Source organism: Astatotilapia calliptera, chromosome 13, assembly GCF_900246225.1.
Source record: "Astatotilapia calliptera chromosome 13, fAstCal1.2, whole genome shotgun sequence".
Lineage (NCBI taxonomy): Eukaryota > Metazoa > Chordata > Actinopteri > Cichliformes > Cichlidae > Astatotilapia > Astatotilapia calliptera.
In genome coordinates this window covers 23,857,492-23,876,731 of record NC_039314.1, presented here as the reverse complement: position 1 = coordinate 23,876,731, position 19,240 = coordinate 23,857,492, and the positions used below count along the sequence as shown (strand labels likewise).

General features: G+C 42.8%; 1 protein-coding gene across 2 annotated transcripts in view; it reads left to right on the top strand.

The window, feature by feature from the left end:
* The window catches only part of ugp2b (UDP-glucose pyrophosphorylase 2b), a 40,138-nt gene that overhangs the window by 17,946 nt on the left and 2,952 nt on the right, over window positions 1–19,240 (top strand). For both annotated transcript variants that reach the window (XM_026191018.1, XM_026191017.1), the window contains exons 4-9: window positions 519–704; window positions 5,068–5,201; window positions 9,006–9,303; window positions 9,890–10,087; window positions 18,250–18,492; window positions 18,872–18,976. In XM_026191018.1, the coding sequence (XP_026046803.1) occupies window positions 519–704; window positions 5,068–5,201; window positions 9,006–9,303; window positions 9,890–10,087; window positions 18,250–18,492; window positions 18,872–18,976 (1,164 nt within the window). The remainder of the gene's footprint in view (window positions 1–518; window positions 705–5,067; window positions 5,202–9,005; window positions 9,304–9,889; window positions 10,088–18,249; window positions 18,493–18,871; window positions 18,977–19,240) is intronic.

The following is a 19,240-nucleotide window of genomic DNA, read 5'->3' as shown; positions in this document are numbered from 1 at the left end:
ATGCTGATGTGAGAGCTGCATTGCTGATCCTCTAATGTACATTTACACACCATACTCCAATAAATCAACAGAACTGCTGTGTACTGTATGTATAAACTTGCTGTGTCGTGTATCAAGCCTTGTTAATGACTATTTTCTGCACCATTCGCTCGAGAAGCAGTTGCAGAATGTCTGTTTGCTGCAGATCAAGTTAACAATTTCTGACATTTTCACATTTCTGTATCGCGTCAGCCCGTTTCATTGCTCAGCTAGTAATTAGTCCGCCCACGCTCAAAGCTGTTAATGTCTCTGTTTTGCTTCTGTAAAGAACTTAAGACTATCAGTTTGCTTGCAAAAGCCGAAAAATGTAAAAGAACGAGAAAGGTAGGTCAGTCACAGGTGATCTGTGAGAAGTGGGATGCAGAGGCTGTGCAGTTGTAAGCACTTTCAGAATCAGAATTAAAAGAATTTATTTGCTTTATTTTTGTTTGTTTGCTTTTTTTTTCCTGACCCGCAGCCATCTCCTTTCTCTCCTCCAGATTCAGCCGTATGATAAGATTGCCGCTCGAGGCCTGCCGGACAATGTGGCCAACAGCTTGAACAAACTGGTGGTGGTGAAGCTGAATGGAGGCCTGGGTACCAGCATGGGATGTAAGGGCCCCAAGAGCCTGATCAGCGTCCGTAACGAGAACACCTTCCTGGACCTCACTGTGCAGCAGATAGAGGTACAAAAGCTCTTAAAAGCTCCACTCTAAAAGCCTTGAATGAAAGAAATTTTGTGAGACGTGTTTTTATAAGCAAGCAACGAAGCCACACTACCTCACAAACGGATTGCATGTAGGCTAATTGCCAATGTAATACCATTTAACAGTAAAGTGATAGCAGACTAAGGTTGTCTTACAATAAGAACTAACTAACATTTTCCTTGTGGATGTGTAATATTTGATTTGTTTGTTTGCTGTGCAGAAGCACGTAAGATGCTGAGATTACTGAAAGATCAACATTTAAATAAGATGAAGAAGATGATAATAATTCCCACTAACAGCTAGTAAAATTTAAAAGTGATGATTTTTGTTCAATTTTGTTCAATTTTAATTATTATTTTGTGAAGTGAAAATCTACCAGGACCGCCCCTCATTGTAGTAATGCAATATTTTGCTGTACGGCAGCCCTGACACCGGTAACAATAGTGTTGCAACAATGTGTATTCCTGGAAAGCCTGAAGTCAAACCTCAGTTGTGACTTTCAGGCACAAGAACCTATTCATAGAAATGTAATTTGGTATTAAATGGTGGTTCAGTTGAGGCAGAAGGAACACTTTTGACAACACTGGTTATTTTAAAACTTTCTTACTAAAGTTGCAGATTCAGTCCATCAGTGTGGATAATTACTGAGAGCTCCTTCTTTCATATGAAATTGTTAGTGTGGCACTGATTTGAGAACAGCTGGGTGTTGCCTTCTTGTCTGCAGCCACACCAGCACTCATGATGTGGCTTAGACATCAGAGTAGACAGAGTAGGAAGTGATGTGTAGCCTGATGTAATATAAACATTTGCTCTGTGTATTGAGGGTTTGTGTTGTCTTGATGTTTCTTACTTTACTATAGAGCACGGCAAAAAAATCCAATGATTCATGGGGGTGGGTTTGGATTTACCTCTGCCTTTTTCCAGTCTTACACGGCATGCGTATCATCCTCCAGAGACAAGCCTGACTTCATGCAGCCATGTGCTTCTGTGAACCAGAGCTGAGGGGCTTCTGAAAGGGGTTCAGTGTGAAATCTCAGGGTGCCGGCCAGTGCTGGCGACTGGCCGGGAAACAGAGATGTCTGTGTGCTGGAGGAGAGGAGTTGGTGTGATTATTTGGATCCCATCCTGCATTATTTCTGCAGCACTTAATCGTTCAGTAATTTTAATAAACAGTAAACCACATGTTCAAACGGCCTTTCAGGGGGATGTAGGAAGAAAAGTTATTTTCTAACCAAGGTTTGCGTTAGTTGTGACCATTGTAAGGGAATCTACTGTGAGTAATATTAAAGTCTTTCATTGTGTTGTATAACTGAGTTTAATTGGGAGCTGTACGTTACCGGAGTGTTTCAGTGTTTCATAACAGCCTCCAGGGACACTCCTCTTCTCCCAGCACACTGCTCTCTGTGTCAGAGGCACTGCTCTCCATTTTCTGCTCAGTCTGGTCAGATTACATGCTGACTGAATCGACCTATTGAGAAGGGGGAAAAATGGATACCCCCCCCCCACACGCGCACACACAGACCCCCTTAACCAGGCCCTCCTGCAGGAGAACGCACCTCTCAGCCACCCCGCTGAATCATGCATGTTTAATTTAGAGCTGAAGCATGTACCCTCTCACTGAGAGCGGACGTAACAAGGTCGGACAAAGCTCCGACTCAGGCGCCGCCTGGCTGCTGAAGATTTACAGCTTTCACCTGAGTGCCTCCCTCAAGAGCAGATTTGTTAAGTTAGCAAGTTCAGTTAAAGATGTGTGAAAGAGGGTAAACCTGTAAAGTTCTCTCTTGTAGAAGACGTCCTGGTGAAATAAAGGTTATAATAATGCAATTTCACAACAATTAGGGCTTTGTTAACAAATACACACACGATCAGCATATCTACAGCAGCTCTGGAGGTAGAGCGGGTCATCCACTAATTGATTTCTGGCTCCTGCAGTGAAAATATCGAAGCTTCCTTTGGCAAGACACTGAACCTCAAGTTTCCCTTGATACATCCATCAGAGTGGGATTGATCCAAAAAGTGCTTATTGTGTGTAGAATAAAGCATTACATGACTGTAAACGTGGCTTGTAGTAGAATTGGTTTGAGTGCTCACTAAGAGTGGAAAAGGGCTTCATAAATACCAGCTCATGTGCTCATCTCATGCAAGTACTGAACAAAACCCATGAAAGTTGTGGCTACACTTAGTCAAGAAAAGCTTCTTTGCTACAGTAACAACAGAATCTCACTGCTAGTACCACAACGCTAGGCTCATATGGTTCATATTTCTAGTGTTGATTGTCCCTCTGGGGAGGGGTGCAGGACAACCACAATCTCTTTTGCTTTGAGGATTCAATGGAGCCTGTGTCTAATACACATAAGTGGAGATTTATTATTTGCTCACAGAAATCCGGTTCCAGACAGTGTTGATAAAAAACCATGATGTAATTTAACCTTTGCATAGACCACTGCATATAAGGAAAATGTTAAATTAAAAGATTGGGATGAGTTTAATGAGAATACTGTTGTACTCAGCTGTTAAATCAATTTCAATTCATTTTCCTGAAGATTTTTATAAATATATAGATGATGCATTAATTAGAAACAGATCCCACTGACAAAATACTGAAAAGAAAATCACTTTGTGTGTGATAAGTAGGAAGGGCACATCATTTAAAGGTGTATTTAATGTATCATTGTAACATTTAAAGGTGTATCAAAGTTAAACACAGGGAGTTTACCCATCTATACAACTCAGAAACAAGACATCTGTGTGCGTTAGAAGCTGTGTGAAGTTCATGACCAGCCAACACCCATCCTGGTTAATAAATGGAAACATGACGTTCATACTTTAGCTTAGAAAAGCCCACTCGTTCGTTGTAACTGTCACAGGCAGTAAATTTGATTCCTCACATCATCTTAGCCCCACTCATTCACAGCCCGCGTCTCATCCTCCGCCTCCTCTACTCATTTTAATTTTCTGTTATTGCAGTAAAGAAACTGCTTCCCATTCTACTCGGGTGTAATTTACATCCTTTGTATTCATTCAAATCGCACAGTCAAGGTACAGAGTTATTGGTTGAAAACGAAGGCGAGTGGGCCAGTTTTCCTTTTGTCTTATGATGATCTGAAAATTCAAAATGTTTTTGCAATGTTGAATTTTCAAATTCCAAATGTCACAACGACACTTGAAGAGCTATTTAAACACAGACTTGAAAACAGTGGCGAAAAAGTTTTATATGCAGTTAAATTTAAAGTAATTTGAATACAAAGTGCTTTCCTCAAATCCAGACTTAAAAACACAGAGAAAAGCTGTTTTAAGATTGGCTGATCTTTCCTTTAAGCCTGTTGCTCTATGCACCTCTTGACCACTTCCAGGTGTTGTCTCACATTTGGTGTGACCCCTGTTCTGACAACTTGCAAATGCATCAGAACCTCAAACATGTGCAAAGATTGATCATAAAGTTTTGTGTAAAACTGTGTTAACTGTCGTGTCGCTACTGAAGCATCTACAGCAGGGCTGCCCAATCCCAGTCCTCGAGAGCTACTATCCTGCAGCTTTTAGATGCATCCCTACTTCAACACAGCTGAATCAAATGGTTTGATTACCTCTTCAGCATGCCATCATGTTTGGCAAAGGCCTGATAACAAGCCATTCATTTGATTCGGGTGTGTGGGAACAAGGATGCATCTAAAAGCTGCAGGACTGTAGCTCTCGAGGACCGGGATTGGGCACTCCTGATCTACAGCATCTAAGAGAGGGTTGTACCAGCAAGTGCACGCTCACCGTGCCTTTAAAAGGCAGTGGCAGAAGTGTCTAACAGTGTCACTCACTACAAGGCAGACTCGCCAAATTTGGCTCCCGGTTTGTTTTGATGGATACTTTACATAAATGGATGGAATGCGGAAGTGTGGCATAGAGATTTTCATTTATTTGTCTATGTTGTTTCCTTTTTAAAACGTTATCTGTGTCAGATCAGGTCACATTACTTGCACAAGAGCACAAAGTTGTTTGGTTGTTGATGAGGTAAACTGCCCAACCTGACCATCAATTTCTGCAAAGATGCTTTGAGTGTTTCATTGCCTTCACAAAAGTCCTCCTTCAGACCCATTATTAGCTCTCCAGTCAGCCGGTTTTGGTGAATCCAAAAAATATTTGTTCATTTCCACCAATTTTCCTGAATTAAAAGGCATCTTTACTATGTGAGTTGGTCCTTGAGAGTTAGCATCATCTCTGATTATAACACTGTTGAGCCCTTACACTGTTAAGAAACACTTGATGACCGTCTACTGCCTACTTCTCTTTTTTCTTTATTGGATAAATATGGATAAATGCATTTATATACTTTGTTTTTTTCACCCTACAGCACCTGAACAAGACTTACAACACAGACGTACCTCTGGTCCTCATGAACTCTTTCAACACAGATGAAGACACAAAGAAAATCCTGCAGAAGTACACACACCACCGGGTCAAGATACACACCTTTAACCAAAGCAGGTGAGGGAGCACGATCGTAAAACAATGTCCTATTGAGTAACAGTGAGCCCAGCAAACACTCCCTCACACAGTTAGATATGCTGTATATGAACCAGTGCCAAAGGGAATAAGAGTCCATTTTTCTGTCAAATATTAAAGGAATATTGAATTGTGTAAGACAAATACACAGAAATCTCAATTTGTTTTAAGAAGTTAGCAGTATTAAATCTCCTGAATGAACTCATTTTCCCCTAAAACGAACTCCTGAGTGACGCTCCGGCTTCTGAGCTCAGACTGTCAAGAACAGACAGGAGGTGTCATGCAATGTATGGAAAAGGCTTTTAATATTTAACGCCCTGGTGTCTCCAGTTTGTCAGGGAGTGGAACTTGCTTTTTACCATTTCGCTTGAATTATTTAAAGCTTGTATGTTTTGTGTACCTCAAGGAGTTACACTACAAAGCACTTTGGGACGGAAGCTGGAGGATTTAATGTCAGCAGAGGAAAAAGTGGTTGAATGGTTTAAATGTCAATCAACAGGAGAACAAAGGAAAGTCTGTGACCTAGGGCGTGACAGTAATTCATAAAAAGAGATTTAAATTCAGCTTCAGAGTCGCGTTATCTGGTGTTACACTTAATGAAGGGAAAAAACTGTTTGCTTTATATACCCAACAAACCCAGAACTTCTTATAGTCACTTAAATAAAGCTTTAGACTCGAGCATGGAGTCAGCTGATGGCCCAGCTGATACTGTTCTACACATGCAACTGATAAACCTCATCTAGGGTACGAGGTTTCACTGAAGGTGCGTTAGCCCGCATATAGTAACTGCTTCCTATAAGAACTGGTTTGCAGCTGACCTCTATCCCAGTTCCTCTTCTTATACAGCACAGGTGTCGAACTCCAGGCCTCGAGGGCCGGTGTCCTGCAGGTTTTAGATGTGTCCTTGATCCAACACAGCTGATTTAAATGGCTAAATGACCTCCTCAACATGTCTTGAAGTTCTCCAGAAGCCTGGTAATGAACTAGTGATTTGATTCAGGTGTGTTGACCCAGAGTGATATCTAAAACGCACAGGACACCGGCCCTCGAGGCCTGGAGTTCGACACCCCTGTTATACAGTATTTAACTGAATCCATGTCATGCACAGAGCTGGAAAATCAGGTTTGCTCTAAATGCATACCTTGAGACGTACAGCTAGCCTGTTCTGCCACTTGTGTTAAAGCTTTGTAAAATGCATTCTCAGAAATGTGCTGTGCATACTAACGTACCTACATTCACCATGCACTAGTTGCTCACTAGCTTGGATACTAGTAACAAATTAGCTTTCTTTTTTATTTTTTTACATTTTTACATTTTAAATCACATTTTAGATCAATGGTTAGCACTGTTGCCCTGCAACAAGAAGGTGCAGGGTACAGAACAGGGTAGGGCCCTTTAGTGTGGAGTTTCTGTTCTCCCAGAGTGTACGGCTTTTGTCTGGGAGTTGCGTTGCCAGATTAATGGTGCCTGTGTCAGCCAGAAAAAGAGATTCTTTACCTCAAGAGTTTCACTTTCAGGCTAAATAAGGTTGTCTCATGTTTAATAAAACTCAAATTGGTAAGAGTGATAAACAGTTTGAATTCTGTTTTCTTGCAGTTGCATTGCACTATCTGTATAAGTTCAAGCACCTAGCCATGCAGGCCGTCTTCAGAAATATCGGTTGTTCTAAAGAATTCATCGAATCAGAGCGTGGTGCTGTAACAGGATGCATTTGTTGCTACAAGTCAGTTGTGAAATTTCTTCCCTCGTAGATATTTCACAATCAACTGTTAGTGCTGTAAGTGGCATTACTGCAAAGTGGGCACGTTTAGGAACAGCAGCAACTCAGCGGCAGACCACGTAAAGTTATGGCACACATGTGAAAGTCACAGCTGAATGAATAACTGAGTTCCAGATCTCCTCTGACATTAACATCAGCACAGAAACCACGTTTCACGAGATTCATGGCATGCGTAGCTATTTTATCCATATAGGGCATCTAATCCACTTACTTTGAAGTGAAACTGAATTCTTAAAAAAGAAATCTGTCCACTTCCCCAAAGCAGTAGGGATTTTAACTGTGTGTGTTGGTCCATGGTTTTCTTTACTTTTACTAAAGCTCCTATTAAGCCTTAAAATAATAACCGGGTGTCCCTTTGAACAAAGCTCTAGGTTTTTCTTTCCATGATCATTCCTTCTTCAGTGTCTTCAGGAAGACAAAATCAGCTGTCATGTAAACATTGGATTTGTTAGATGTAGTTTTCCTAGACAGCGTGAGTACCTCTTGAATGTCTGGTTTAATCGTGCCTGAGCACCAGAAACCAGAGGAGTCGTCAAGCTGATGTAAAAATGCAGGTTAGGTTTCACATTTTTTTTCTCTTTAGCCACATAACAAATTTATTCCGGGTGTTAAACCCATAAACGTTCAGCGTATCCCTCAGGAGAGAAGTCAGAAAGGACAAACTGCCCAATGAGATGGTTGAATACATGAAGTGACTTCTTTCCTTGTCCATGTCTTTGTACCCTGAAAGACGCTTCCCTCTGAGGCAGCACATGTCCAAGAAAGAAGGAACATTTTTTGTGGAAGTAATCAAATGTTCCCAGATTTGGTTTTAAGATGACATGAAACCTTTGAAGTGTGTGAACTTTCATCAGAAAGTCTTATCATAAACATCTTCCCAGAACAGTCAGATATAATTAATCTTCCTTTAAAAGGGCCGTGGTACCCCAACCCTGCAGCTCGTCTCACCTGACCAGCTCTGCTCTCATAAGCTTCCTCAAAGTGCTAAAAACACAGGCGGCTCATGCTCACCGGGCTCCTCACCTTGAGGTTTGTTAACTAAACCTGACTCAGATCCTTCGAACAAGCCCTTTGATCACTTTAATGCACACTGCCATCATGGCTTGGACTCTTTGGCGTGTTGCCTTCGCTGCCTTCTTCTTGGAAAAAGCTAAAAAGTTTGCTTGTCGAGGGAGCAGTTTGAAGTCTGGGCAGTGATATGAAAAGGAGAAATTTAGATAGCACTTGGCATGCTGGCTTGGTGCAGAGTTTCCGAGGATTTACGTCAAATGTGGAGCAAAAATGATTTCACACTTTTTGTTTTGTCTTTGTGGTGTTTGTCTGCTTAAGTCTGAGATTCACAGCTCTGCAGCTCCACAGATAAATGAGTCAACAAGCTTGTTTTCTTCCTTCCATACATATTATAAGTTGCATAAGGAGATAGACTTTAACCACATAAACAGAAGAGAAGGATGTGCTTTATATAGTCAACCTTTTCTGATTTTTCTCCTGTTGAAGGACATTTCGTTGAAACACTTCCAAGAATACTTCTATTTTTAGATCCATCCCTACAGGCTCCTCTTCCTACTCCCTGCATGTGTGCAATATGTGCTGGATCTGCTCCAGTGTGTCAAAATGATAGCTGTTAACTGGAAGTTGATTTGAAGGTTTTAACAACATTACATGAAGCCAGTAGCACATACATGGCGCCATAGCATGCACCACAGTTTAGGTCATTTCACATGTACATGTCGAGATGTTAGCGATATCTACATTGACGGTCTTACCTCGGGGTCATTGTATTGTGTCTTGTACATCCTTCTGAATCTTGTACTCCTTATTATTTGATATTTGTACACAGTTTGGTCTAAAACATGAGGGCTGGGGGCCATAATTGGCCTGTCAAAGACTCCAATCCAGCCCACTGGATGGGACTGGAAAAAAATGAAGGACGATAAAAAAAACTGAGCCGGAACGGGTCGTTAAATAACCCCCGATCTTATCGTGAACTCTTTTTCTTCATCAAGGTACCCTCGCATCAACAAAGAGTCTCTCCTTCCCGTGTCCACAAACTTGAGAATGACCGGGCAAAACGCAGAGGGTTGGTACCCTCCCGGTCACGGCGACATTTACGCCAGCTTCTACAACTCGGGCCTGTTGGATCAGCTGATTGAGCAGGGCAAAGAGTACATCTTCGTGTCCAACATCGACAATCTGGGAGCCACCGTCGACCTCCACATCCTGCACCACCTGGTCAGCCAGCCTAACGGCAAACGCTGCGAGTTCGTCATGGAGGTGACGGATAAGACCCGCGCTGACGTGAAGGTATGATGAAGGTTATTGTGGATGTGAGATTCTGATTTATCCCCGTTGCATTAACAAGGACATAAACTATTTTTGTGGTAATGTAACCAAAGTAAAGACGTTTTTGTGGTTTCTTACTTTCCTCTGTTTGCAATAAGCCTTGACATCATTTCTGTCTCTAATGTTTCTACTAATGTCTCAATACAATGAATGTGAATGGAATTTGTACCCTTTACTTTTCACTGATAAAGAATTGCCCCAAACTCGAACAGCTTCATCAAAGTAGCACAGTTTTTTTTGTTTGTTTGTTTTTTTAATTTAAGTGAACAGAACCTTTAATTTTTCTGTGGTTAAATCTATGTAATCTTTGTATTATTAAGATCAATATATGTGTCTGAATTAGTTGTAGTTATTATAACCTTGTGAACTTTCACTGTTACTGGGTTACACTTTGGAGGTTTGCATTTCCTGCAGGTGGTTATTGGCTGGCATTTCAGTGTAACCATTATTTTTTGCAAACCTAACAAACCACTTTTAATTTCCCAGACTTTGGCTTAATCTCTCAGGTCAGTGAGTGTTCTGTAAAAATGCTGCTTGTGATTTCCAGGGAGGCACGCTGATCCAGTATGAAGGGAAGCTGCGCCTGTTGGAGATCGCCCAGGTGCCCAAAGCGCACGTGGACGAATTCAAATCAGTTTCAAAGTTCAAAATCTTCAACACCAACAACCTGTGGATCTCTCTACCTGCTATCAAGAGGCTGCAGGAGCAGAATGCAATGGACATGGAGATCATAGTCAACCCTAAGGTGAGTGAAGAGGAGCCAAACATAAGGCACATGGCTTACTGCACGTGCAGCGTGGAGTAATTCAACATTCAGTGAAAGTAAAAGTTAAAAATGAATAATCTCTGTAATAATCTTTGTAACCTGCATGCCATTCTGTATGGCATTCGCCCACATTTCTATGATACAGTGACATATTTCGCATGTTTAATATCCCGCAGATACTTTCACAAACCCTGCATTGACCTCATTGTTCAAAACTGTCTTTAATATGAGCTTCTGCCACCGCAACAGTGTGCAGATGACAGAAAATGAAAGCATTTTTCTTGCTTTAATATTCTCTGTCGATTGAGATGAGTTGAGGATAGTTAGCAAAGGATTTGGTCCTCATTCAGAGGTAATAATTCACCCACCAGCAGCAGCTGCGACACAACTGGGACTCATACCTCAGGTGGCACTTTAAAAGCTTTGCTGCATTTTAGATTGATTTTTCTCTCCTTGGAAGATTTTTAGAATCCGTTTGCTCCATAACAAAAAAACATAAATGTTTTTAGAGAACACTGGGAACAAAAACAGTTCTTTATTATCAAATTAAGGTATTCGTTTAACCAGGAACTGTTAGCGGTTCTTTGAATGGTGCAGATGATAAGTGAACTTCTGTTTGTCATCCTTGATTCCTTTCATTCTGTACACTGCTATAATGTCATCGCTCTTCCAGCAAGCCTGCTCTTGTCACCACATGCGTTTTAGAAATTGTTATATCCTTTAAAAGCTACGCTGCGATTGATTTCGGGATGAAATGCAGGAGAAGATGTAAGTTAAAACTGGGAGAAATGAGAAGAGCCCACTGATTTCATGTTAACGTTGCACATTTCACTGTTTCCAAAGAGTCCAAACTGTGATTTATTTGTGGCTCACAGTACACTGACAAGTGTAGTTAAAGGAAAACTAACTAACTAACTGAACTCTGCTTAGCCTGTTTCTCCTCCATGCTTCACTTTAAATAAATTGCAAAGGGCATCAAAGAGAAATGAGTCATAAATCTTCTCGTTCAAGCCCTCTGGAAATTTCAAAGAGGGTTCACACGAGGGCGGCTGAGTGTGCAGAAGAAACTGTTTCGTTTCAGTGACCAGCCAACCTCCCAGAATATCATCATCTGTCCGGTTTAACCATGTAAAGTGGAGCAGGGACAGATCTGCTCTTCCCCCACACAGACCATCACTCATGAATAAATCATATCTAACAAAACGCTTGCTGAGGACACCCATATTTTAAAGCTTCTCTCATCTCCGCTTCATGTTTCTGCCATCCTGCACAGCTTCATTCCCACATGTCACATGACAATTTTCCACACAAAACAATCCAGCTCATCTGCTGTGCTTGGACTAAAGTTTCAGCTGCATGTGATGTGAACTGTCCCGATTCGTGATTGAGGTGAGAGACAAACGACTGCTGGTCCAAGTGCGTCAAAACAATGATTTTATTAAACACATGTGTGGAGGAAATGCATCATCACAATCCTCAGCATGTGTCAGGGTATAACGCCCCCTCATGCGTCAAAGCAGATACATAACATGCATAAGTTACAGTAACCACAGCTCCACGCCAGGTGCTTCCTGTTGGTCTTCTTACTCTCGCTTATCTTTGGAACATCAGAAACGCATCCTACAAAAACTGTCACTTATGCAGGCACAAAATGCAGTTACAAGCAAAATATGTCTGAACTCTTACCTAGAAATGAGTCTATATAGTGTGTGTGTGTGTGTGTGTGTGTGTGTGTGTGTGTGTGTGTGTGTGTGTGTGTGTGTGTGTGTGTGTGTGTGTGTGTGTGTGTGTGTGTGTGTGTGTGTGTGTGGGCAAACTGTGGGTGTCTCGACCTCAGTGCACTCTCTCAACTCTCACCTCGCCAACTAAAGCTTAAAACCTCTTACCAGACAGACATTTGCAATATGTGTAATAGATTGAATAAATGTTTTAATCAACTACTCAAAGCTTAATAAAAAGGATATAAGAGAATAAACATGATATTAAAAAGATATAATCCCCACAGAATGTTCTGCGCTTCCTCCTCTTACACACATGTATTGCTCTGGACTTGGAAAGGCATCCAGCATCCACCTATCCTAATTTGGATATGTCCTTTTTTTTCCGGTACAAGTTCCTCTCTTTGAGCAACTTCCTGTGTGGGCTGCAGCCCCCTGGTGGGCAGTCAAAGTACTGCAGTTTGGCTGCTAGACATAATTTATAGTAAACTGTTTTTGTTTTTCTAATTTTTTGAAGTTGCTGATATATATATATATCTATATATATCTATATATATATATATATATATATATATATATATATATATATATATCTATATATCTATATATCTATATATCTATATATCTATATATCTATATATCTATATATCTATATATCTATATCTATATATCTATATATCTATATATATATATATATATATATATATATATATATATATATATATATATATATATATATATAGCTGGATAGCGTAGTGGTTAGACTACACGCCTTTGGAACAGAGGATCGCAAGTTCGATTCCTGCCTGGGGCGTCTGTATCCAGTAAGGGTCCTAAGGCTAGACCCCCTATGCTAAGCAAGCCTACCGCAGACATGAGCGAGACAGATAAATATGAAGGCATGCCGGCTCGGACGTCGCCCGGATCAACAAGGTCCGCGTCAGGTGTTGAGGAACCAGGGCACCCTGACGAAAAGTGGGCTACTGGAACAAGAAGGCATCGGTGGGCAAGAGACGAAAACAGGGCATTGTTGGAATGCTACTACACAAGTAACCCTGGCGGAAGGGGCTACATGAATAGGATGAGGGACCTATGGATTCATCGATACCCAACATCCACAATGACGGCGAAACAACTAGTAGCTCAGTGTTCCAACATTCGAAAGAAGGGACTGCTCTCACAGCTAGAGATTGACGAGGTACAACACAAATGCTACGGCAAGGAGGAGTCAGGACGCCAGGTCAGGGGGGAGATATCATCACCCCCACCCGAGATTGGGTACATAGCCCCAAGTGCGATAGGAGAAGGATCGTTGAGTGCGAGAGGAACTGACCTGAAAAATAGGATCATGGCCAAGCTTGAAACCTGGATCCCGCGTAGCCGGTTACCAAGATTACGTGAAGTTCCCTCAGAAGGTCTGCTAGATGATGTTAATGCAGCACTACGGACAATACCTACAACCACGATTACCGACACTAACAAGCTGATCTACAATACGGCAACAGTGATCAGTGAGATGCTTGGCTACAAGTTGAACAGCGACAAGGGGCAGTACCCTCCATGGAGAAGGAGGCTAGAGGGCAAGATCAAAGTAGCACGGAGGGAGGTTAGCCAACTAACGGAGTTGCAGAAAGGTGCGACGAATAAGGTGCCTAAGAAATACAGCAAGCTGTCCATACCTGAGGCCTTGGAAACTGCCAAGCAAAGACTCACAGCCTTGGCCAGCCGCTTGAGGAGGTACACCAGAGAGATAGAAGGCAGGAGAATAAACCAGCTGTTCTCCACAGAACCAGCAAAGGTGTACTCTCAGTGGCAAGGGAACAATAAGAGAACAGCACCACCAAGGCTGGAGACGGAGCAATACTGGAAGAGCATATGGGAGAAGGATGCAACCCATAACGGCAATGCTCAGTGGCTAGAGGATCTGAGGGCTGACCACAGCGACCTCCCTGAACAGGGTCCAGTAACCATCACAGTGGCAGATATCCAAGAAAGGGTCTCCAGTATGAAGAGTTGGACAGCACCAGGGCCCGACATGGTTCACGCCTACTGGCTGAAGAAGCTGACTGCACTCCACGAGCGTCTGGCAGCACAAATGAACCAGCTGCTAGTTAACGAGAGACACCCGGAATGGCTAACTGAAGGCCGGACGGTCCTGATCCCCAAGGACCCCAAGAAGGGACCGGTCCCCTCCAACTACCGACCAATAACCTGCCTCAGTACTACATGGAAGCTCCTGTCAGGCATCATATCGGCTAAGATGAACAGGCACATGGGTCAATACATGAGCGGAACACAGAAAGGAATTGGCAAGAATACCAGAGGCGCAAAACACCAGCTACTGGTAGACAGAACAGTCAGCCGAGACTGCAAGACCAGACTGACCAACCTGTGCACTGCCTGGATTGATTACAAGAAGGCCTATGACTCAATGCCCCACAGCTGGATACTGGAATGCCTAGAATTGTACAAGATCAATGGGACCCTAAGAGCCTTCATCAGGAACTCAATGGGGATGTGGCGTACAACACTAGAGGCCAACTCCAAGCCCATAGCACAAGTCACCATCAAGTGCGGGATCTACCAAGGAGATGCTCTGTCCCCACTGCTGTTCTGCATAGGCCTGAACCCCCTCAGTGAGATCATTAACAAGACTGGCTACGGATACCGGCTACAGAACGGAGCAGTTGTCAGCCACCTCCTGTACATGGATGACATCAAGCTGTATGCCAAGAGTGAACGAGACATCGATTCACTGATCCACACTACCAGGCTATACAGCAATGACATTGGAATGTCGTTCGGACTGGAGAAGTGTAGTCGGATGGTAACAAAGAGAGGGAAGGTAGTCAGAACTGAGGGGATTGAACTACCAGAAGGCAACATTGCAGACATAGAGGACAGTTACAAGTACTTGGGGATCCCACAGGCGAATGGGAACCATGAAGAGGCCGCTAGAAAAGCTGCAACCACCAAGTACCTGCAGAGGGTCAGGCAAGTCCTGAGGAGTCAGCTGAATGGTAAGAACAAGATCCGGGCCATCAACACGTACGCCCTGCCCGTGATCAGGTACCCTGCTGGGGTAATAGGCTGGCCAAAGGAGGAGATAGAAGCCACTGACATAAAGACAAGAAAGCTCCTTACCATGCATGGAGGGTTTCACCCCAAATCCAGCACCCTGAGGCTGTACGCTAAGCGGAAGGAAGGGGGCCGGGGACTGGTGAGTGTCAGCACCACAGTCCAGGATGAGACAACGAACATCCAAGAATACATTAGGAAGATGGCCCCAACTGACCGAGTGCTCAGTGAATACCTCAGGCAGCAGAAACCCAAGAAAGAGGAGGGAGACGAGGAACCATCATGGAAGGACAGGCCCCTGCACGGTATGTACCACCGGCAGATAGAGGAGGTGGCTGATATCCAGAAATCCTACCAGTGGCTGGACAAAGCTGGACTGAAAGACAGCACAGAGGCACTAATCATGGCAGCACAAGAACAAGCTCTGAGCACAAGATCCATAGAGGCTGGGGTCTATCACACCAGGCAAGACCCCAGGTGCAGGCTGTGTAAAGATGCCCCAGAGACAATCCAGCACATAACAGCAGGGTGCAAGATGCTAGCAGGCAAGGCATACATGGAACGCCATAACCAAGTGGCCGGCATAGTGTACAGGAACATCTGTGCCGAGTATAACCTGGAAGTCCCGAGGTCAAAATGGGAGATGCCCCCAAGGGTGGTGGAGAATGACCGAGCTAAGATCCTGTGGGACTTCCAGATACAGACGGACAAAATGGTGGTGGCTAACCAACCGGACATAGTGGTGGTAGACAAACAGAAGAAGATGGCCGTAGTGATCGATGTAGCGGTTCCGAATGACAGCAATATCAGGAAGAAGGAACACGAGAAGCTGGAGAAATACCAAGGGCTCAGAGAAGAGCTCGAGAGGATGTGGAGGGTGAAGGTAACGGTGGTCCCCGTGGTAATCGGAGCACTAGGTGCGGTGACTCCCAAGCTAGGCGAGTGGCTCCAGCAGATCCCAGGAACAACATCGGAGATCTCTGTCCAGAAGAGCGCAGTCCTGGGAACAGCTAAGATACTGCGCAGGACCCTCAAGCTCCCAGGCCTCTGGTAGAGGACCCGAGCTTGAAGGATAAACCGCCCGCAGGGGCGTGCTGGGTGTTTTTTATATATATATATATATATATATATATATATATATATATATATATATATATATATATATATATATATATATATATTATATAAAAATAATTTAAAAAAAATAATCCAGGTTATTAATCAGGTGCCACATGTAAAGCTGTTAATGGAGAATCAACCTTAAAAAACTGTCAAAAGATCAAAATTAATAATTTTAAAAAAGCACTTCATGTTAGGCTCATGTGTTGATGAGAGGAGGCTGCAGAAGAGTCATTTGGCATCTCCTGGGAAGACGCTTATACATTCCCGATGGCCTTGACCAGCATAAATGCATTCTCAATATTGTTAGCATAATTATAACTTAACTGTAACTTCAACCCCCAAAAATAACTCTTACACCCTTACCAGGTCTTTGAAGAGAGCCAGGCAGGCATAAAAAAAAAACCAGGGGTGACAAAGTCAGTTTAGGTTATTGGTCAACTTCAGACAAATGTGATCCCAAGAAACCTCCTGGCTAACAACACATACAGTACTAAGAAAAAGTCTTCTTTCCTTTTTTTACATTACACTGTGGTGTAATGGTTTTTGTTGTTGTTGTTGTTTTTTAAAGTGGTCTGAAGCAATAGTTCTTCAGGGTTTCTAAAGGTCTTTCAAAACTTCTGTGAGCAGAAGCTTTTTCACTCACTTTCAGTCCTGTCCTTGCGCCGGACCATTTATAGATGGATGTTTTTGTTTGTTAACTTACTTAACACTGAAATATGAATCATTCAAGCACCTAACTCAAGAGATGAAGCAGTATCATCTATGCACAACAGGCAACTTAGCAGTAAACCAATTTTAAATTCTATCTTTAGCCCTTTTGTTACTAGCAGCCTGTCGTAAAAGCACATCTTTGTTAAGTTGAATTTACAAAAATTGCCAAACTGTTTGACAGGCACAAAATGGTAGTATGTTTGCAATAAAAGGTGATTCCTCAAGAGCTATTTGCCAAAAACTGTAGTGTCTTTAAATGTGGAGGAACTGAACAAGTGGAAGACAAAAGAGTAGATGGCAGCAGACGAACAGTATCTGAAAATCCTGTTCTTGAGAAATGGGAAAGACGCAGCAAAGGCCTGAGAGGACCTCAGATGTGTCTGGCCCTTCTTAGATGCTTAGATGATTGGATTTGTAGCTTATATTTGCCCTCTTTTGACAACACTAACACAATAACGGGTTCCTCCCTCGTTCAGTGAGGTTTGCACAGGTCATGGTAAGTCAGAAGAAAAAAGGAACACTTGACTGATGAAGCAAATGTTTGAGTAAATGCTTAATCAGTGAATTTAATCTTGTACCTAATTTGTCTAAATGTGACTTATTTCCCACATATCTTTGTTCTTTAATGCCCTGCAGAGTCCTTGTTGAGAGCAATCCTGATTTAAAGCAGCACAGCAAACAAATGTAACTTGCTGTGACTTTGTGTTATTTCGGTCCTGCTCACTCACTGGCACTGCGGGCCTCTGGCCCCTCTGATGGGGGGAAGTATCGCCTCAGGCCGTCCAAAACTGCAGCCAGTGTAATAAATTCACAGCTGAACCGCAGCCTCCTCCCTGATTATTGCTGTCTTGGCCCGATAGGTACAGATGAAATTTTCCACTCCTCATGTGCAGGATTGCAAGTGTTATGCAAACTGGACATAACTTTGCAGGTGCTGTGTGGTTTTACATAAGTGTAGGTCCCATCTAGATAAGAGTACAGCACTAAAACCACTCAGTTTGAGGGTTCAGTTTCAGTTAGAGGCCTGCACACTGCAGAACTGTGTGTTTAATCCTAATTAGTGGACATTCATTTTATCTTAAGTGCCTCTAAACCACAACAGCGCAAAGTACAGATGATCTGCAGGGTAATATTATTAGTTGTACAGGTGGAGTGTTTAGTAATGGAAAAATAATAAAATAAGTAATGGAAGGAGATGTCACCACTGACATCTGAACCGCCATTGGCTTAAATCACAGTTCGACTCTTGTTTATTTAATTTGGGTGAAGAAGCTTCTCTGTTGGGAGTTGCTGCATAATTTAAATGTAGTTTTATAGTAAAGACTGTACTGTTAGGGGCACAAACGTGCACTTTTGTTTTTATTAAAAAAAACACGTTGGGTAGGGAACAACGTGATTCGGACTTTAACGGGGTGTTAGCGCTGTGCTACATCTCATTTTTCTTCACATTGTTGGAAATAAGCAGGAAAAGAAAAACAGCTAACGTGTCCTCTCCCCTCTCCTGTTCATCAGACGCTCGACGGCGGGCAGAACGTCATCCAGCTGGAGACTGCGGTGGGTGCGGCCATCAAATGCTTCGACAACGCCCTGGGAATAAACGTTCCCCGCAGCCGCTTCCTGCCGGTCAAGACTACGTCGGACCTACTTCTGGTCATGTCCAACCTGTACAGCCTGGATGCCGGCTCGCTCAACATGAGCCCGAAGAGAGAGTTCCCGACAACGCCGCACGTCAAACTGGGCAGCTCCTTCACCAAGGTAATCACACCAGCTGTGGAAACATCGGAACATCTGTCACTGCGTGTGCAGCCTGTTGATCTCACGTGTGGCTGTGATGATAATAAAAAGTGCCGAACTTTTTCAAAGCCACTGATTAAATGTTGATTAAATACTTCATTAGAGATTTGTTATGACCATTGTGATGTTAAATGGGATGCTAAAGTTGGGTGTAAAATAAATAAATTCTTCCAAGAAGGTTTCTGAGTAATCTCCTGATCCTCAGAGGTTACACCACTGATGCCCCCAAATTTCTGATTCTCAGTGACGGTATTTAGTCAGTAATTTAATTTGCCAAAGGATCTGTGGGGTTGAAAAGCTCACATACAGATGACTTACTTTTCTCTGTGTCTGCGCTCAGGTTCAGGAATACTTGATCCGCTTCGAGAGCATTCCCGACATGCTGGAGCTCGACCATCTGACGGTGTCCGGAGACGTCACCTTTGGGAAAAACGTGTCGCTTAAGGTAAAGCTCTGCAGTCAGATTCGTTTTTTAAGACGAGGAAACCTTGTTTTCTTTTGTTCCATAATGCCAGCATGTGAGCTACAGTTGTTTTCATGGCCACAAAACGTGTTACAGCTATTTAATTTACTCTGAATATAACGACGTTGAGCGTAATAAATCCAGAAAGCTCGCCGACAGTAAAAGAAACTTGCTGTTTTAGTAATGTGGTGGAGAAGAAGTGCAGAGAGAATTGAAGACATTAATTTCAGACTTTGAACCTGCGTG